General features: G+C 38.6%; 1 protein-coding gene and 1 pseudogene across 1 annotated transcript; one reads left to right on the plus strand and one right to left on the minus strand.

The window, feature by feature from the left end:
- The first annotated feature begins 7,088 nt into the window (after nt 1-7,088).
- Nucleotides 7,089-8,747, plus strand: LOC149834059 (zinc finger protein WIP6 pseudogene; annotated as a pseudogene).
- Nucleotides 8,748-17,030: 8,283 nt separating this feature from the next.
- On the minus strand, nt 17,031-18,737 carry LOC149834060 (allene oxide cyclase, chloroplastic-like). The gene is made up of 4 exons (XM_090009948.1): nt 18,450-18,737; nt 18,197-18,321; nt 17,969-18,112; nt 17,031-17,480 (listed from the first exon to the last, which is right to left on the minus strand). Exons 1-4 carry the CDS (start codon nt 18,667-18,669, stop codon nt 17,223-17,225), a joined length of 747 nt encoding a protein of 248 aa, XP_089866074.1. The 5' UTR covers nt 18,670-18,737; the 3' UTR covers nt 17,031-17,222.
- Between the last annotated feature and the right edge of the window lie 2,567 nt (nt 18,738-21,304).

Here is a 21,304-nt window from a genome sequence, read left to right on the forward strand (position 1 = left end):
CCTAGTTAATTGGCATGACATTTCAATGCCAACAGAAATTGGTGGGGATCTTGGTCAAGCTAATAAGGCGTTGCTCCTCAAATGTTGGTGGGTGGTATGCTCGGAAGAGAGCTTATTGTCGAACTGTCTCAAGGCTAAGTACAGACTCAAGGGGTAGCCATGGCAATAGGTACATGACACACATTGGAAAAATGGGTCCAGTTTTTTGAAAGGTCTCATTTCAGTCTTGCTGTTCTTTCTGGGATACATAAAAGTAGAGATTGACAACGAGTGTTCAACGAGCTTCTGGTGGGACGTAGGTGAAAAAAGAGCAGGCTTCAAGGGGCCATTTCCCAAACCTTTTTCGGGTGGTTTTGGTCACGAGAGGCTACGATGTGGTCAAACCATGAAGGGTGGAGTGTTGAATTTAGAAGACCATCACCGATAGTTTCAAGTGAACAAGAAAAGCTTACCACACTCATCTCGCATGTAAACTTTCAAGATCAAGATCACCTAAAGTTTTGAGATTTTTTGCCCCCCTTTAAGCACGAGTTTTGAAATTTTAGTCTTGAAAAATTTTGCACCCCTTTAAGCACAAGTATCTTAGTAATCCATAAGTTTTGAAATTTTAGTTTTATATTTTATTTTATTATAATTTTTTTGGTGCCCCTTTAAAGCAAAATATAAAAATTCATATTGCCTCGCTTTATATTTTATTCTATTATAACCCCCCCCCCCCCCCCCTTAAGTAGAATATAAAGTTTATATTACACATCTTTATATTTTATTTTATTATAAAATTTTTGTGCCTCCTTTTAAGCAAAATCCTGGATCCACCACTGATCAAAGATGACATAATCAGTTGAAATTTTTCAACAGACGGAAAATATATAGCTGTCATGTTGTCAGATGAAGTTTGCTACTTTCCTAATGGAGCACTTTGGGGGGAGGGGCTCCATGTTTGCTTGGCTAATATTGCACGGCAAGGTAAAAGACAGGTTTATTTTTGAAAGCAAGGGGTTTTCACTTGTCCAACAAATGTAGAATTTGTGGTTCCAATGAGGAGCCTTTGTACCACTTACTTCATGACTGCCAATTCATTAAAGATCTGCATAGATGGTCATAGCGCGACTTTGATGCATCAGAGGAAGGTTGTCACTCTTTTCGGGAATTGGTATTGGCACATAGCTTTCATAGCAAGGGTACTAAATGGGTCTATGTGAGACGTTGCTGGCTCATGCTTGCTTGGAGGACTATTTGGATGGAAAGAAATAACCGAACCTTCGCTGGAAGTTTTAAGCAGTGGAGAATCATTCTTGATATGAATGATTCAATGGGAGTTTAGGCAGAGGTGTAAGCTTAAATGACCCAAGTCAGATTAGCATGGATTCGACTCTCAAAGAATCGGATGCCTTTTCATATGAGAAGAATACAGCTGAAATTTGATTTTTATCTTTTTATTTGTTTTGTGATTTCGCTTCATAGTTGGCTTTTGGGAGACACCTTGTCCCCAACATCTACAATGAACCTGAATATATTTTGCCAATGAATGAATGCTTTCTTTCAAAAAAAAAATAAAAGGGTACAAACTCACATATATACTACACCCACGTTCTGTATGAAGGACTCCTCTTGAGGTCATCTTCTAGTTCAACTTGACCTTTCTTTGGACTCTTTAACTCAAGAACTTCCTTTGAGTCCTTCACCTTAGAATCCTTAACTGTTGAACTCTATTGGACTGTAACTTGGGTGGAGACTCTATTAAACAACCAGGTGTTCCAACATTCAAGACGTAAGTTAAAATAGGACATGAGGGCACGGATTTTTTAACTTTTTAATCAATCAAAAATAAAAAATTTTAATATTTTTATATATTACTAAAAATAATAAAAAAATGTATGTGCGTGTTAGTAGGTGCCCTAGCGTGTCCTACATATGAACAGAGTCAAGCTGAAGATTTTATTTAATGTAGTGTGGTTAGCTTGTTCTGAGAACTAGGTTGTAGACAGACCATAACCTAATACAACCTTTACAGTTTGATGGCAATTGGCCAAACGTGCCCTGAAATGGGTGAATGCACATAGAAGAGAATTTTGTGCAAATTATTGTAAATAAACATATCCAAGTAATAAAAACAGATTATCCTTCACTTTCATTTACAACTTCTACAATATTTTTCACTTAGTATTCTGTAACATCTGTAAATTCCCTGCTAATTGCCTAATTGTTCCTTGCAGTACCTGGATTCTAATTTTCTAATGCATACATGCTAATGGATTAGTGCGTGTTTCACCTAACCCACTTAGACTATCATAAATCATGAGTATGCATAGATGTCTTAAATCTTTACATAGAGTTCGTATTGCAAGTCCATACACCAGCTCATGGAGTTTTACGCTGCCAGGACAGTGATAGTAAGTATGGGAGGCAGAGCCAACGCGGCTAGGTCTCTGATGCTGGGGGTGGTTCCTCCGTGTAAATATATAAAAAAAAAGTCCCTACACCTGATTAGGTGGGTAAGCTCAAGGCGTTCAAGTTGAAGGACATTACCTGAAGTGCGTATTTTGCACAAGTCCAAAGCCAATGAAAAATTGTCTGATAAACCAGAGAAAGTACTCATGGAGTTTTATACTGCAGACTCTGAAACAAGGTCATGGACAACATGACATCTCTCGGCCGGTAATGGGACATCCAAATGAAAGTAGTGATTTCTCTTCTTTGAAAAAAAGAAAGAAAAATGTCCGGTAAAGTGGTCAGTAATAGATTGACAAAGCTAACCTAACCGATGATGTGTATCTGATATCATAGTCATGAAAGTTCCCTCTTCATTTCAACTATTTGATAACCTTTCTCCCTTGGGTCATTCTCTTGTTTGTTGGTAATGAAGCTGGGATGAAAATCAGCTCCAATGGGGCGTTGGCAGCTAGACGGACAGTCACGGTTTGATACCCATAAGCGTCGCCCCACTGTGCAAACCAACGGCCAACATAGGCCCCGGGGGCAAGTGTCTTAGCCTTGGAGTTTTACGCCACTGGCACAATGACCGTAGGTATGGCAGGCTGAGACAGCACAATCAGGTCTTAATTAGTGCCGGGTGCAGTTTCTTCAGGTTATAAATCCAAAATAAAACTGGGATGAAAATCGAGATCCTAATGATAAGATTCACCATTGAATCCTATTTCATCCATGTGAGAGTGTTGTACACAAAGCAATACATGTTTGAGAACAAATATAACTCAATCAAGTAGTTCATCATGTGGGTTAGCAGCAGATCATGATTTTGTCCACTGTCCCAAACTAAATTTGTCCAAGGCCATTCGTTAGCATAACTTTGTCCTCTAAATGATGAATAGAAGTCTTAGCATACTTTTGAAGAAATCCCAAGTCCCTTTTACCCTCCCTTGCCTACATTGTTTCAATGCTTGGACACTGTTCACTTTAGAAGGTCCAATAAGATAGTTGGATGGCTGGATCACACTATCATAACCAAGAAGACTCGGCTCAAATGCCACAGGGGTTATCCCCCAGCTTGCCTATCAAAGGAGAAACAAAAAAAATTGGAGGAAACCCACAGTAATGGACTGGTTAGAGATGGTTTAAGAAAAAGGTTAACCTTAAATAGCTATGAGTTTGTTTTTTTTGAGAGAGAAATAGCTATGAGTTCAAACCTTCATTAAGTTCATTCCCGTTAAAAGATCAACCATAGGATGGATTTCTTTTTTGTCGTTCAAAATATTTTTTCTTTACCAAGTGAATCAAACTTCACAAGGAACCACCTTTTCATCATCCTTTTTTCTGTTTTTTTGTTCCATGGAGAACCTACGTATAAGTGCATCACATGATCTGTTTGTAACGTAATCTATGTTTTTTGCTAGTTTGTGCGATAAAATTACCCTAATTTTCCATATATGTTCTTCGTATCATACAAGAGGAAAACAACATGACCTGAGAGTGTTCCTTCGTGTCATCAAACTGGTAACAAAAGTTGTGTTTGAATGAGAAAGTGGACTAAAGTACGACCTTTTTGTCCCCTAGCACACCACCACTTTTCCTACCTAGTGAGATCCAAGTAACATGTTGGGCTCCTCAAATTCTTAAACCGAGTACCTACTTGGGGTCAAAAATTCAGGGAGGGTTAGAAAAGATAAAAAGAAAAGCAGGACAAGACAAAAAGGAGGACAAGGAAATTTTCATGCGCAAGGGGAGCATCTGCCTTTCCAAGTAAAAGCCAGGAGGCTTTACAAGGTCAGCACAAACAACGTCCTGGTTTATGTAACACGCTTGAGCATGGAGTGCACGCATTCTGATGAAGGTGGGACCCACAAGGAGGGGGAAAGGGTCATGGCTATTCTGTCCACTGTCCACAAGCCAAAAAAATGAAAAAGGTGTGTGTGTGTGTGTGTGTGTGTGTGTGAGAGAGAGAGAGAGAGAGAGAGAGAGAGAGGTGCATTGTACTAGTTAGTTGGGAAGATGAGTGTTAAAGTGGGGATTAAACTTTTCTTCTTAATGCTAAGAAACTCACAAGATCGAGCCCTAATTAGCCCTACTATATAGTGGTAAACCCTGCTTAAGAAGGCTGCGTCCTTGGTGCTGCCACATACTTGTCACGGGTTTGATCCCAGGTAGATTCAAACTTGTGACCTTGGAGACTTCTGAACACATTGACATTCACCCTAGCCAACTGAGAAACGCCGTAGAGGCTTTCCCATTGAACTTGTCTCTTACTATCAAACCTAATTCATTTGGATCTTGCCCAAGTCATGATAAGAGATCCTTTTGTCTAGCCATCCTAATGCGCTGCATTGGAATTTTGGCCAAGATATTAGGTTCTTGTTGAGTGTTGTCCTCAAATTTACTTGACTCGGTTGGTGATCTAATTAACCAACCTAACCCAGAGAGAGAGAGAGAGAGATGCCCTTTCTTCACCTGGCACCATCCCCTTGATCTAAGGCTGATTCTTTCCTCCATAGTGTCACTTCATGCCTTGCATACATAAAAATGTTTTGTCCATATGCTATTCTTTTCACTTCAACAATAAAAAAAATTGGTCGGAACATCCCCCAACTTTATGAATTGTGACTTTTTACAAGTCGGCTATTAATGGGTGGCCCCATAGATAATCTAAAAAGTGAGACTATAGATCCTTGTCCAAACATTTGTATTATTTGTGGGAATTATAGGAAAGAGATGATGAAGACTTCGGGGTACCATGAACCTTTTTGGTATCATCTTTGTTACCCATTAACTTCTAGCTAATTTAAACTTTCAAGGGAACCTCTATTTTTACTTCAGTAAATAATGATTCTGGTTAATAGAATTTAGGACGTATTAAAATCGATGCAAAATTGATAAAGGATTTAATTATGATTCTTAACTTACTTGGCTAGAGAAAAGAGCTTAATCATTCAAGAGTGTTGAAAAACCAACATTTCTTTAATAATTAGATGGAAAAAAATTTACTTAATTATATTTAAGATGTTCGCAAAATCTAACCAGCTTTATATTAAAGTTTCTGCAATTAATGATGTGAAATAGGCAACTACTATCTCAGTAAAAGAGACTCATCAAGACAAGTTCGCTAAGATATTCAACAAGGAAGAACAAATATGTTTTAGAAAATAAGATGTGGATATGTAAATTCCAAAAACAACTTGGTTAGATATTGCTATCATGAGTTAGAAAAAAAAAAACTTGTTCACTTTTACTCATTGGAGTTTACCTTCTTAAGATAAAAACCAACACATTCTTTCTTTTGATTGATTGATATCAATATTTTTGGTTGGTTTAACCTGATGACGACAGAAAAGGAAAGAGAATATGATACAAAATCGTGTCCCCTCTATGTTATAGGTGGCATATTTGACAGTATATATTTTGTGTCTTGTGACATAATTCCTCTTATATAAGGTGGAAGGTTACTTCATCAGCTATAGACAACTTTATGTACCAGTGTTGGTGCGTGGCCTGATCCCTGATAATACAACACACCCACACCCACACCCACACCCACACCTACTCTCTCTCTCTCTCAGCCTAAGCCATTAACTTGCAGTTATATTTTACATTGACTACTAGACAATGCCTAATGATGATCATACTTTTGAATATATATGTGTCTTCAGTTTGCATCAGGTCTACAATTGACCGTATATTCCAAGGTGGACTGACAATCAGCTTTGGATGCATTCACCAATACACAGAAACGAGATAAAATGGGGTATCATTTTACCAGTACAATTAAACATGTTCCAGCTTAGCCCACTTTTGGATCAATGGTCAAACTCAAACACCACCAAGGCACCAACAACACTTTTATTTTGCTTGTTTTATTGTGGTTTGATAATTACCCAGTTGAAACCTCTATTGCCCACAAGATGTTCCATTGAGCTACCTGTAGGTCCCCCTTCGGATGTAGATTGGGAAAAGGAAGGTGATCATAAGGATTTGTTATAGAAGACTTGAGGAAGAATGCAACTGCAGATCATTTACCACACTAAACTTAGTTTGGTTTTGTCCTTTGGTGATCAACTTATTATTGAATCAGACAAGCGTATTTCTACCAGAGGCATCATTATGATTGTTGGGTAGATGCACTCGTCGTGGAGAGAGAGAGGGAGAGGGAGAGAGAGAGAGAGAGTAGGGGAAATTGGGGAGTGGAGAGAGTGACTGTGTCATTGGTACACATTCCCATGCACGAGCCTTTCCCTGCATTGCCGGTGCCTTGTCGGCTCACAGCCCAAACACGCCAAAAGGCCCAAAACCACCCCAAAATCTACTCCCCATCCACTGCACGTGCAGGTGCAGTTACTGACGCTGCTCTCTCTCGTACCAAAGCAGCCAACAAATAATAATAGTAATACCTCAGGCCCCTCTCTCTCTCATTGTACCAACTAGATATATACTCTGGGGGGGGGGGGGGGGGGGTTAACAATGCCTTCAATCTAAAACCTCCCTTAAACCCTTCCCGAGGACATTCCCCCTATTGAACCACCTGAGAAAACCCCCACTCAACCGATCTCCCTGCATCTCCACATATCTCTCTCTCTCTCAAGAATATACTACGCATAAATCAAAGTTTGGATATTGCAGCACTCCGTTCATCTCTCCAAATGCCTGACTCAACCTGGGCTCACTCCAACTCCAATCTCTCACTAGAAAATGAAGACATAGGGGTACTTCTCACACTCGGCCCCCCTGGCCAACCTTCCCCAGCTCACCACCAGCTCAAGCCACTTAACCACCATCATCATCATCTCACCAGCCTACAAGAATACTCTAGTGACAGTGGAGTGACCATTGCTCTTCATGTTGGTCCGACGAGCGAGACCATCAGCAGCGGCAGCAGCGGGAGCAAGAGCAGCAACAAGCTTGCCAAGGGGCAGTACTGGATCCCTTCCCCTGCTGAGATTCTCGTTGGCCAAACTCAGTTCTCTTGTACCGTCTGCGGCAAGACATTCACTCGCTACAACAACATGCAGGTGAAACAGCACAACCAGTAAAAAAGCCTAAAAAGAAAAAGGCCATATACCTAGTGTTCTCCTTTACTCCGAGATGCTGGAGAGGGGTATACTAGGTTCGGTCCTATAGCTTTCTTCTATGCAATAACTCACCGCCCTCAGAATTCGAACCTGCATCTTCATGCTGACAACTCAAGAGCTTTGCACCAAAACAATGGTCCTGAACCATTCATTTTGATTGAAAAAACTTTTTTTTTTTGCTTTTATTTGGGGGGTTGAGTGGTAGGACCAAGAAACGAGACGACCAATCCAATTCTGCTAATTCTTTTGGCTATTTTCAGCCACAATGAAGAATTTCGTGGAATAAGATCATAATTCCACTCAATTTCTTAAATCCAAACACACCCTAAGGGTACGATTGGCATCATTTGAAGGTGTCCAAGTTCCTGAACTCCAATGATTCTAAGAAACATGCACATGAAATTTTGTAAACAGAATCGTTGGTGATCAAAACATCGTAGTTCATGATAACTTGGTAGATCTACACCTACCCTGCTACCCAAAAAATGTCATGAATCAATGAAGTAGTAATTTTGATTTGACAAGAACAACAACCGCAAAATTTAGACCCTCAACAGGTCCAGTGTTGAGTGTTCACCATGTGAGAGTTGTACTAGAATGGACCAACTAGAAGGTGGCTCTCATTTGCTTCTGCATTCCATCTTTCCCTCCTGCTGCTTGGACTATAGATATACAATGTGTAGATAGTCCATAACCAATTCGACCAATGGGGGATAACTAAGTATCACCAAAATCATTTCTTTTATTGGTTTTCAGATGCACATGTGGGGCCATGGATCTCAATATCGCACTGGGCCAGAGTCACTGCGCTCGATGAAGCCAATGGAGGCCCTCAAGCTGCCTTGTTATTGTTGTGCACAGGGCTGCAAGAACAACATTGACCACCCAAGGCCCAAGGCCCTAAAGGACTTTAGGACCCTGCAGGCCCACTACAAACGCAAGCATGGGGTCAAGTCCTACACATGCTGCAAGTGTGGGAAGGAGCTTGCAGTTCGTGGGGATTGGAGGACACATGAGAAGAACTGTGGGAAGCTCTGGTACTGCATATGTGGATCAGACTTCAAGCACAAGAGATCTCTCAAGGACCATGTTCGGGCCTTTGGAGCAGGTCATGGACCCCAAGGAACAGGGACCGATAGCAATGCCAACGAGGATCAAGATGAAGATGCTGATGATGCTGATGGTGAGGGTGGGACTGACTCTGCTTATTACTACTCATGCACTTCATAGTTGTAAACATTTAGTATTGCAATTGAGTTTGATTGGTACTGGTAAATTAACGTGATCTCCCAAGGACTACTAAGTTAAGCATGCTTAGACAAGTTGGGCATGGAAATGGTCCCTTTCTCAAGAAAGTCTGTCATTCTCCTACTTTAGATCCCTCTGTTTTTTTTTAAGGAAAAATTAGATCCCTATGTTTATGTAAACAATTGGATGGTGTGGGTCCCTTCCTTGAGAAAGCCCCCTGAGACCATCAATAGCCCTACCTAAATCTTCTTTACATTTAAACAATTGGATGATGTGGGTCCCTTCATCAAGAAAGCCCTCTCTCTCTCAAACTTTCAGCGTAGGACCTGGCGCTGAGTGCTGAGTTGGAGCTTTGTGATGCAATTGAAATGGGACCGCTGTTGCCTTGCCGCCCATAGGCAAAGGTTTGCCATTAATAAACACAAAAATTAGGGCTGACAAATTAAAGGGAAAGCAGGCAACTTGCTTCCGTTTGGACACAAACTGGCAAACATTGATGACTGACTGCATGCCTAGAACTTTAGCAAGTTCTACGGGATAAAGCCTGTTGGCTTTTGGTTAAGGCGTCTCTCTCTCTCTCATGTGTATATATATATATATATATATATATATATATATATATATATATATATATATATATATATATATATATAAAAGGTGCTTCTATTGTAGTACCGAACCACTGGATCATGCTTAGCATACTCTTTAATGTTTTCATGTATTAAAGTTGACTCAAATATGATGTTTTATATATATCATTTTTAAACCCTCATTTTTATGAATTGTACGTTGTTGATTTAGCGTCTTAAAAATAGAATCTTATGATGGATTAAACATGATAAAACCTTCTAATATACTAAATATATCAATATAGTTAGATTTTTTCATTTGGAGACTAGATCTATGTAAACAAGAGTGAGTATATGATATCACCACCATAGGTAATATTTGCTACCCCGGTGGATAAGCAACCCCCTAATGAAAAATGCAATCTTTTTATTTTCTACAGTTATTTTTTTTGCACACATGACCCTCAATATTTTATCTACATATTAAGTTTAGTAGAAACTGTCATGTTTCTCTCATGTATATAACATATTTTATGAGAATTGGAAAATCAATGACTTACAACACTACAAGAAAAATGCAGAACGATTTTCGTCGCTACTTTGTCGTTAACGTGTTTAGCGATGGATTAGCGATAGAAATCGTCCGTCACATAATCATGGTCGCTAAAATACAACGGAATTTATATGTGGTAAATCCATCGTTAATTAGCAATGGATTAGCGACGGATCATGTCCGTCGCTAATCCATCGTTAAATAAGGACTTATTTGGTTTTGCGAAGGAATGTATTTCGTCGCTAATTCATCGCTAGAATTTAATAATGAATATGTATCTGTAGCTAATGTCCGTCACCAACTTAACGAGAGATTAGCGACAGATTAAATTTCTTCACAAAACATTCACTGATTTAAATTGACGACAGATACTATTCGTCGTAAATTTTAAAAAACATTTTTTTTTTGAAATATAAATATCGAGAAAATTTTTTCGTTATACAATTTATATAACTTGTGTATAAAAAATAAAGTACACATAAAAAATACATATACAAAGCAGGTGAAACAAATTTAACACAAGTTATAAGTTAAACAAATTTAACAACCTAGTACAGTCATTGCCAAGTTCTAATTAGTTATAAGCACGTAAAATAAATTAAACACATGAATCTAATCCTCGCCAAGATTCGGGGCGTCATCCTCTTCATTGTCTCGATTTGCCCCTCCACCCATGCTTTCATCAGCTCCTCTACGCCGATCATCTCCAACGTCCTACAAGAGAACCGAAATGTTAGTATTGATAAACAAAATATAATTAAATAAATTATATACAATGCACCTAATCTAATACAATCAAAGTAAATGACTGGATGACACCTAGACTAGCAATAAAGTGAAAGACAATAACAGAATTCAGATATGTATTTTAAGATTGACCAAAAAAAATCATAGTGATTCAATCATGCAGATATGTGTTCTAAGGTTGTCAAAAAAATGTCACAGTGATTCGCGCATGCATATAATGCTTATAAGGTTGTTAAATAAATGTGTTATGTATCACAATCATGTATACATGTGTTATAAGGCAGTCAAAAAACTTTTATAGTGATGAAATCATGCTTATATGTGTTATAAGGTTGTCAAAAAACTTTCATAGTGATTCAATCATGATATCTGTGTTATAAGGCAGTAATTTTTTTATAGGGATTCAATCATGCATATATGTGTTCTAAGGCAGTAAAACAATTTCATAGTGATAAAATCATGCTTATATGTGTTCTAAGGTTGTCAAAAAGCTTTCATAGTGATTTAATCATGCATATATGTGTTCTAAGGTTGTCAAAAAACTTTTATATTGATTTAATCATGCATATATGTATTATAAAGCAGTAAAAAAACTTTCATATATGTTAATATCATGCTCATATGTGTTCTAAGGTTGTCAAAAAACTTTCATAGTGATTCAATCATACTCATATGTGTTCTAAGGCAGTAAAAAAACTTTCATACTCGGTTCAGGCCAAAGATAAAAGGCAATGGTAGCACGAGGTCAAAAGAAGTGTCATACAAGTTGCTCTGCTACTTCCCTCTCATCCCTATATTGCAACGATTGTATATGTCTTCGAGAACAGCTAAACACATGAAATAGCATGCAAATAAAGTTCGACATAATAAAGACAAGATCATGCATCTTGTTGACGGGGAAGCTTAGAAGCACTTTAATCATACTCATGAGACCTTTGTAATGAAAGTGAGAAATGTTAGGCTAGGTTTATATACAGATGGATTTAATCTATTTGGGGGTAGATCAACTTCATACTCATGTTGGCCAGTATTTATCACCTCATAGAACCTTCCTTTAAGTGAAATCTATATTTTGGGAACTACCATATTGGCCGACCTTATTGATACAACATAATTTGGATGTGATGCATGTGAAAAAAAATATGGTTGATAACGTATTCAATACAGTAATGAATGTCAAAGAGAAAACAAAGGATAATCTGAAGGCCCGTATAGATTTAAAAGTAATATGTAAAAGACCAGAATTGAAACTCAAAAAGTACAATAGCAAAGTACTGAAACCAAAGACAAGGTAAGTGTTTGGATCAGATCAAGTAAAGCAGGTATGTCAATGGTTGAGACAGTTGAGATTTCCAGATGGATACATCTTTAACATTGCTCAGGCTGTGAAGATAGACGATGGACAATTATATGGGTTGAAAAGCTATGATTGTCATGTCATTATGCAATGGTTGATTCCCCTAGCATTCCATGATATGTTAGACAAACCTATATGGGGGGTATTATCCGAGTTGAGTAGTTTTTTTAGAACATTGTACGCATCGAAAGTTATAGTAACTGAGGTAAAGAATCTCGAAGATTCTGTCGTCACTACCATTTATCAGCTAGAGAAGATATTTTTGCCAGCATTTTTTGATGTTATGGAACATGTGATCATACATTTGCCATATGAACTTAGGGTTGGTGGTCTTGTGCTATATCGGTGGATGTACGCATTTGAAATGTATATTATTTTTTTATATTTTTCTCTTCAATGCTATTTAGAAATTATTATGTTATGAGATGTATATTGTTGACAGATACATGCTTGACCTCAAAAAAAAGGTTCAGAATAATGCAAGAGTGGAGGGTTCTATTTGTAAAGCGTACACTTTAGAAGAGTTTTCAAATTTCTTATCTATGTACTTTGAACCTTACATTCCAACACATTACACTTGCCCACCTCATAATGATGATAGAGAATAATTTACTATAGTTGACAAAATGTCGATATTTCAACCACTTGGGCATGCCTTAGGTAGTTGCCGATCAAGACTCTTGAAAGATCGAGAGCAAGACACAACACAAATCTATATCCTTTTTAATTGCTCAGTGATCGACCCCTACATCGAGTAAGTATACTTAATATATAACACTAAGTTCTACACGTGTGTATATGGTTTGGTAATATAAATATTTGTTAAGTGTAGACGATTTGATCTGGAGTTGAGAAAAGAACTTCCACATCTCACTGATTCAAAAGTACAAAAAGAACGTAAAAATAAGTTTGTGGCATGGTTGAAATAGTTGGTAAGGACAATGACATACATTCTTTCCGTGTAAACAACAATAAGTTACTTAATTGGTCGTGATCACAGTCATTGTTTATGCTTGTAGGTCCACCACAGTGATGTTAATGATCAAGGAATATGTGATTTACAAAATGGTCCAACCAAAGTTGTGCAATGTTACAACAAGTACATCGTAAATGTTTATTGATTCCCTACAAAAGACTACAGTGTAAACAAGTCAATGATGAATAGTGGTGTGTGTGTCAAGGGTAGTAGCTACAGTGAAAATGGGCATGACTACTACGGTATTATAGAAGAAATAATGGAGTTGACTTACTTAGGCATAAATAATAGGGTAACTTTATTCAAGTATCATTGGTTTGATCCCACAGCAACAAGAGTCGACAGAGCCTCAGACATTATGGAGGTGAATCATAAATCAAGCTTTGGAACATATGAACCATTCATATTAGCCTCGCAAGCTTAATAAGTTTACTATACTTTATATCTGAATACAAGAAAGTCAGATAGAAATGAATGGTAGGCAGTTTGCAAGGTAAAGTCTAAATTATACTCCGAGTATGATCAGTTACAAGAAGACAAGATTGCTGAAGAGGATGATTACTATCAATTAGATGATATGTATGACTTCTCTTATGCTCACAATGTCGCACATGGTATGCATGACATATCTCCATTGTCTGATAGCACACATATGAAAGAATGTGATCAAAATGATATATCAAGTGGATAGGTACCCAATAAAGAAGAAGAAGAAGAAGATGACGAAAAGGAGGAGAAAGAAAAAGAATATGAAAGTCAAACAAGTGATGAGAAAGCATACTCGAGCTAGTGAAATACATCTTGTAATACATACCTATGTATTACAATCTTTTAGAGTTGTATAACTGATCCAATTGTATTGCAAGTTAAGGATAAGTTATTCATGATTAACAAATGATGTCATATCTTATGTTTTAATGTATTGCAATGTTTGATTTAAATGATTTCAATGTATTCAATTATTTGAATGCATTGCAATGTTTGAATGTATTGCATGAAGTTATTTTTTATTTGATTATTTATCCATGAAGATATAGAGTTGTGTAACTGATCCAAATAAAATTTTTATTTGTTAGAATATGGTTCATGGAGGTCACAGTGGTCGAGCACCCAGTGGTAGTCAGTCTCAGCCTTCATCTTCATGGGCTGCTTCGATAGGTATATCATTTAACTAATTGTATACTTGATTAGTTTAAATGCGCATTGTGTGAATTTCTAACTCATTTTTCTATAGATGATGTTTCGCTTGCACATGACCCACCTACATCAGCTATTCATACACGTCACGAGACAACGTTGGATGCAGGGTCTTCTCAATCTTACACACGATGACTCATTTAAATAATGTATATCGATAATCGATCATAAGTATTTCATTTTCACTTATCCAATACTTATCTTATAAATAGTGTATATTGATAGTTAATGTGTACCAATTCATGTGCAATACAAGGTTTGAACCACAAGAAGTAATATGAGAGATTAAGCAGTTACTAGTTCAACATCTACCAGGATTGGTTGCCCAATGCAAAAAGTACTCGAAAGAGGTATTAGACAGATTGTGGTCCTCATTCATGGTATACAATTGTTTAGCATAGCTAATGTGTTTCATATTTAATTTTTTGTTATAGTCATGTCTACTAACTTTCTAAAATTATTTGTAGCCTTTGAATCGCTTCGCAACTGCGATGGAGGAGCAGGACGGGAGGCGGGTGTGGCAGAAGGTGGCTGCCAGTCGATTTGCAGCATGTTGCACAATATGAAGACTGCAACAATAAAAGCATTTGGTGGGATAGATGATCCACTGCAGTGGAAGGGCCATGACCCTTCTACTATCAGGTCAGATTTTTAGGATGCGATGTCGACAAGTGGGCGGGGCATGAATTTCAAAACCGCTCAGCAAAGGCTGCACAAAACCGAGCGATGATGCCCGATGTCCATCTACACACTGGTGGATCTAGGACTTTTGGGTGCCACCTGAAGAAGATGGTAACTCAATATATATATATATATAGTCAAATTTATAAGTATTGTTGCATACTTTTGAAATAAATTTTTTATCATTTAACCTCGTAGAAAGCAGAAAAAAAGGCATTATGCCTTACAAGGATGTGTTTGTTGAAACACATAAACGTAAAAGCATGAGAGAGTTCGTATCAGAGAAGGCGAGAATGACAATGGTATGTATTTATTGTATTAATAAACATTATAATATACAAGTTATCATAAATATTATAATTCTTAACTATTAATCCATATTGTAATCATTACTTTATAGGAGTCATACAAGCAGCACATGGTAGAGCGATATGACAATGACTCTACTCAGCATCCGCCTTTTGATCCTGCAGCATGGGTGACTACAACCGGCGAACCCAAAAAGGGTCATGTGTTCGAGTTTGGGAGTAATATGAACACCACACCAGTCGTTGTCTCCGCTAGCCAGAGCTCTCAGAGTTCTCCCACCAGCATCAACTTCAAGCGTTCGATTGACCCGACTAATTCTTGGGATGGTGTCCGCCAGCTTGTTAAGGACACAATGTGTGACTATTTACATAAAGCAATTTTTGACGTTATCCGTAATGAGTTATGTAGCTTTTTTGGGGACAGGAGAACTTCGTTTGCAGCAGCCTGTCAGGTATTAAACTTTCATGTCATTTATTTTATGTCATTAGATTTTAAGCTAGTATATGCATGATTTCATCACTATGAAAGTTTTTGACTGCCTTATAACACATATATGCATGGTTAAATCACTATGAAAGTTTTTTGACAACATTAGAACACATATGCATGAATGAATCACTATGAAAGTTTTTTGACAACCTTTGAACACATATATGCATGATTGAATCACTATGAGAGTTTTTTGACAACATTAGAACACATATAAGCATGATTTCATCACTATGAAAGTTTTTGACAACCTTAGAACCCAAATATGCATGCTTGAAGCACTTGGGGTGGAAAACCCTAAGGCTTCCTCTGTATAAGGCAGGTTTGGGGGTCTTGGATCCCAGGTTGAGGAGTATGATGCCTGTCGTGAAGCAAAGTTGGTTTGCCCACCAACCAAGGTCCTCGTGTGCAAGTGTTCTTCTCGCTAAATATGGGGTTGTTGAATCATTGTTTGGTGGTCACCGCGTGATTCGGCAAACTGTGTCACAGTTGCATCGTTCGTGGATCAAAGCTTGGTTTGTTGTTCTTTCAAATGATGGCAATGATGGCCCACAGTCCCAGTTCTTTGGTTATGCCTTTGCGCCTAACGGCTCTTTCTGCACAAAAACCTGCTACCTCTCTCTCCTTCCTTCGGGGGTGGACCGGTTCCTTATGTGCTTTATCTGGGGCAAGGGACCGACTTCTCGCCCATGCTTCCTGGCATGGCTTATCTTACACAAACGGGCGCAGACATACAACTTCCTCAAATCTATCAGTTTCCATCTTTCGAGTAAATGTGTGTTGTGCGAGGCGGCTGAAGAATCTGCGTTTCACCTTTTTGGAGAGTGCCCTATTTTTCAAAACATCTTTAAGGTTACCTGGAATAAGCTGGTTGTCAGTGTGCGACAGGAGTCGTTCGCTATCGACCTGTTGTGGGGACTTCAGCCAGTTCACAGTTGCAAGAAATGGTGAATTATTTGGCGAACATGGTTACTCTCATTCTGGTGGGCCGTTTGGATGACACACAACAATGCCATTTTTTGGCAAGTTTCGACAGTTTTCAATAAATTAGTGAACTATATTTTGGTAGACGTGTACTCCATTCTGCGCATTAGCCTCCCAAATCTTGAGCGCGATCTGCCACCCTGACCCCCACCTGATCATGCTGAATCTCGTCAGTTTACTTTGTCTTTGGTTTTTAATTTTTGTTTTTTGGGCTTCTAGGTATGTCTGGAGCCTTTTTTGTGTTTTCCACGGATTCAATGTTGGTTAAACTTTTTTTCCTAATGTTGATGATTATAGTTCGGCTCTCTCTCTCTCTCTTACATGCAAACGAATGCACAAATTGGCTTTAGAAAAAGGCAGCCTTTTGTCATGATGGAGACGCAAAATGTACATTATCCCGGAGTAGGACCCACAACGATTGAAGTTTTTTTCCTCGGCCACATAAACAAATACATAGTAAACGATTAATTAGCCGAATTATCATTACCTCCTTTCACAATACAACTCCAAGCATCAACTAATCCAATATTCATGGACTCTACCAAATATACCCAGAACCTTCCTGCAACAGGACCAAGACATTAGCTACCAACCATCAGTTGGTATAGTTGAGGACGGTGGCATGGGGCTCCGCTGCCTTGGCTGAAGGGGTAGGTTCAACTGAGGGTGAAGGGGGCACTGGCTCCCCCAAGAGCTCGGCAGGAAGCGGTGCAATCTCCTCAAGATAGAATGTGTAGAAGATCTTGAATGGGAAAACTAGCTGTTGAAGCTTCACTTGTCCACGAGCTCCTTTAAATATCCCTGAACCTCCTGTTACTGCTAGGTATGTGTCCTGGTAAGTCAGATAGGGCCCCTGCATCAAATCACATGATATATTAATGCCTATTTGACCAAATTCTTGAACTGCAGAGTTTCTGTCATCATCCGAAACTTGATTTTATGAAAGCCAAAATTTCTACTTTCCACAAGGATTGTAAACACTGTACTTCATGAACTTAGTCATGTTTCACTCATTGTTATAAAATAAATAAATAAAATTTAGAAAAAACCTGGAATGGAATGGCCATGAAGTAGGCTCATGGAAGTAAAATTGCCTCCACTCCACTAGACCAAATGGCATGTAATATCACACTCATAGACACTCATGCATCTATGATGTGACCAATTCACCATGAACATGTCAACAAGAATCGGCTGAGTCCTGGCTTCCTTTCACTCAGTAATTAAGAATCGGTTCGATTCAGAATGACCTGGAATTTCAGGCGAGTAGGGGAACTATCCCGGGTTGAAAGACATCCCTTTCGGGAGTCGGATAAAATGCAGTTCAATGCAGGAACTTACTTGAACCGAGATGTGGCCGTAGTCTCCAAAGTAGAAGCTGAAGATGGCCTCGTATCGGTCACCCTTCTTTTCCGGTACATGCTGTATAAGAATGCAGATCCCTGCTGTGATTCCGAGTCGCTTCTCTAGGTTGCCTTGGTAAAGCTGCACGCATCAATTCATCAAACTTCAATAACCCAACTCAAGAGCGATAGATTACTAGAGAGCGAGAGAGAGAGAAGGGCATGCCTTATTGCTGAAGGGCACCAAATCACCAAGAGAATTGACGTCTTTTTGACTAAGGCGAAGGTAGGAAGGGCTGCCCCTGTCTCTCTCGTTAAACTCGTATACATGCAGCTCCTGAACACCACTTGCTGAAACACCACCAACAACATCAGATGATCGATGAATGGTGAATGAGCATTTGATGATGTGCATGATGGGATGACATGATGATGATGACGGTGATGATGAGCATGATGATTGCAGTCAGATAACATACCTGGTTGCAAGGAGATAGTCTCCAGGGAGTGAAACGAGTGTGAGGCAGATGGGGCAACACCATTGCCTGCACTGTGTCTGAGATGGGTGCCCAAGAAATTGGGTCTTGCAACACTATACTTGAATCCATGGTTGGATGGAGACAGTAATGATGATGATGAAGGGGTTGATTTGGTAGACCTGAGTAGGAGAGATGAAGCTCCTGATGGGATTGCAGCCATGCTTTCTCTTGTTTTCTCTCTTCCCTTTCCCTTCACTATTGATCAAGAGTAAGGTGTGCTAAGCCATGGTGGAGGAGCAAGACTTAAAAATAGGAGTGGCAAGGTTGGAAGGTGACCACGAAATCTCCACCGTCGACCTCCACTTTGAACGAGGAACACGTGCGGCTTAACTATCCCCACACGGTGTTGAACTTTCTTTTGTCAAGTGGGGTATGGTCCATGCAAGGAGGTTATCAGGTGTGCTGGTTTGACCATTAAAATATTGCCGAAATTTGCAACTCTGTACCACTTTGAACTTGCCTTAAGGCTGGGAATCGAACCGACCATCAAGTTGGCTTGAAGCCCAGTTTTGGCTAGTTAAAACTAACGCTTCAAATTTTCTTATTTGAGCCAGATATCAGATCAAATCAGAATCCGTGTAGTTTAGGGATGCAAACTGTTCAGATTCGGGACAAACGTAGCTAATACTAAATCCAACTAATGGCATGTTGGCTAAATGGATTCAAAAAAGTGCTATTGACAAATCCAAATTTTTACTTGTAATCAGATTTGGATATCTGTCAAATCTGGATATCTGTCAAATCTGACTGCAAAATGTCAAAATCAAATACACGTCCCATTATAATTAGACATGGTTTTGGCTTACCAAATCCCCAGAGTCGATCTGATATCAGATTGCAGATAAAAGCTTTTTCTTTTTGGAGTAAAATGTGAACAGAGCCTTATGTTCAAAGGCCTCTCCCAAGACATTGGTGTTGTTTGTCTTTTTATTAACTAAAAGTGTTGAAGATAGGTGGAAGGGTGGACAATACAAGGTTTTCTTGGAAAACCAGTAAGGTCCGTGCCTACGAGGATGGCGAGTAATGCTTGGACCAGAAAAAGACCTAGTGTGAATGCTTGCAGGCGCTCTATGGCGGTTTGAATTAGGGCCGCCGCTGTCCTCATCAAAAAGAATTGTTAAGTCCCTTTCCAGGGAAAAATAGATGCAATGTGATTGCACACTTTTAGCCTGTCGTTGCACCTGAATCAAAAAAAGGATTTGCAAAACGTCTTTGTTATGATGATTAAAGCTCGATTTCAAAGCCAAGTTAAAAGCATTATATCCAACAATAGATAGAAATTCTTTTCTCAAGAGTTTCAAAATTATCTTTGAGAGAATGGAATTCACAACCAATATAGTTGCATTGCAACTCTCCAACAAAAAGGAGTTGTCAAGCACAAGAATAGCCATTTACTCAAAATGGCAAGAGCATTGCAGTTTCACGACAGCCTATTTGATCAATAGGCTTCCTTTGAAGGCTCTCAAAGATCAAAAATCCCACATGAAGTGCTTTACAAATTCAAACCTCAATATAGTCACCTATTGGTCTTTGGGTGCTTATGTGATGCAGCGCATATGCACCAATTTGAATGAATGCAAGGAGTGATTTTTTTTCGGGTCAATTTGAATGAATCCCACATGAAGTGCTTTACAAATTCAAACCTCAATATAGTCATCTACTTGAAGACCCATTTCGAGAAAGTATACTTACGCATAACCAAATTCAAAATAACTTATTCGGGTCAAAACGGGGTATAAGGGTTTTTTTACTTTTTACATTTTGTATTTTTGAGATTTTTTGTCTTTTTATATTTTACATTTCTAAGATTTTTTCATTTTTTTTACATTTTGCATTTCTGAGATTTTTTTCTCTAATATCTCATAAGTTCATTTAGATAATTTAGTTTCAATGTGAGAAATTTTTAAACTACAAAAATAATTTTTAGACTTTTGTAGTAGAAGCTAAATTCTATGAATCCAGATAATTTTAGTATTCGTTAGGATCCATTTTGAGTAATAGAGTGTAAGAGTAAATTGAGTAGATTTTAAACTTTTAAGCAATAGATCTACACCTTGATCTATTTTAAGTTTGAGTTTAGAGGATCAAATCCACCCCATAAGTAGATCTTTCTCATTGGTCCAAATGGAGGCTACCTCTTTGAGTGTCTAATCCAAGAGTAGTCATCTCATTAGCTTCCTTATCGGCTCAAATGGAGGTGACCACTTTGAGTGTCCAATGCATGAGTGGTCACCTCATTGGCCTAAATGGAGGTGACGGTGTCAAATTCTAGAGTTGCCACCCCCACTAGCTTTCTTATTGGGTCCAATTAAATTAGATTTCACATTTTGGTTTAGATCCAACGAAGTAGAGAAAAATCTTTTTTTGGAGAGAGAGAGAAAGGGTAAATGTATTAGACGTCAAAAGAACAGTACATGAAGTAGAGCAAATTCCGTGTCTACATCAACTCCGCAATTACTCTCACAAGGGACAGTTTCCCATTTTGCTTACTCTTTGCAGTAAGGGATGAATGCTCTAGGTATCCAACTCTCAACCTCCTTCAATTTGAAAGGCTTAAACCAACCCACCTAACCAGATGTGCAGGGCCCTTGTCAGCAACCACTTAAGGATACTTGTAACCAAGCTTTACCTTTTTATAAGCCATCAAGTCCCTGCCACAAGGATAGGATATGACTAATTATGTTGGACCCACCAGTTTAGTTTGCTCTTGGAAGGCCTGTGATGAGATGGACCATAATTTTGAGACACCAAAAAACTTACCCACCAGACAATCCGGAGGCTAAAAATAGCCAATA

The sequence above is a fragment of the Nuphar pumila genome, chromosome 6 (genome assembly GCF_984573655.1).
Source record: "Nuphar pumila chromosome 6, dmNupPumi1.hap1.1, whole genome shotgun sequence".
Lineage (NCBI taxonomy): Eukaryota > Viridiplantae > Streptophyta > Magnoliopsida > Nymphaeales > Nymphaeaceae > Nuphar > Nuphar pumila.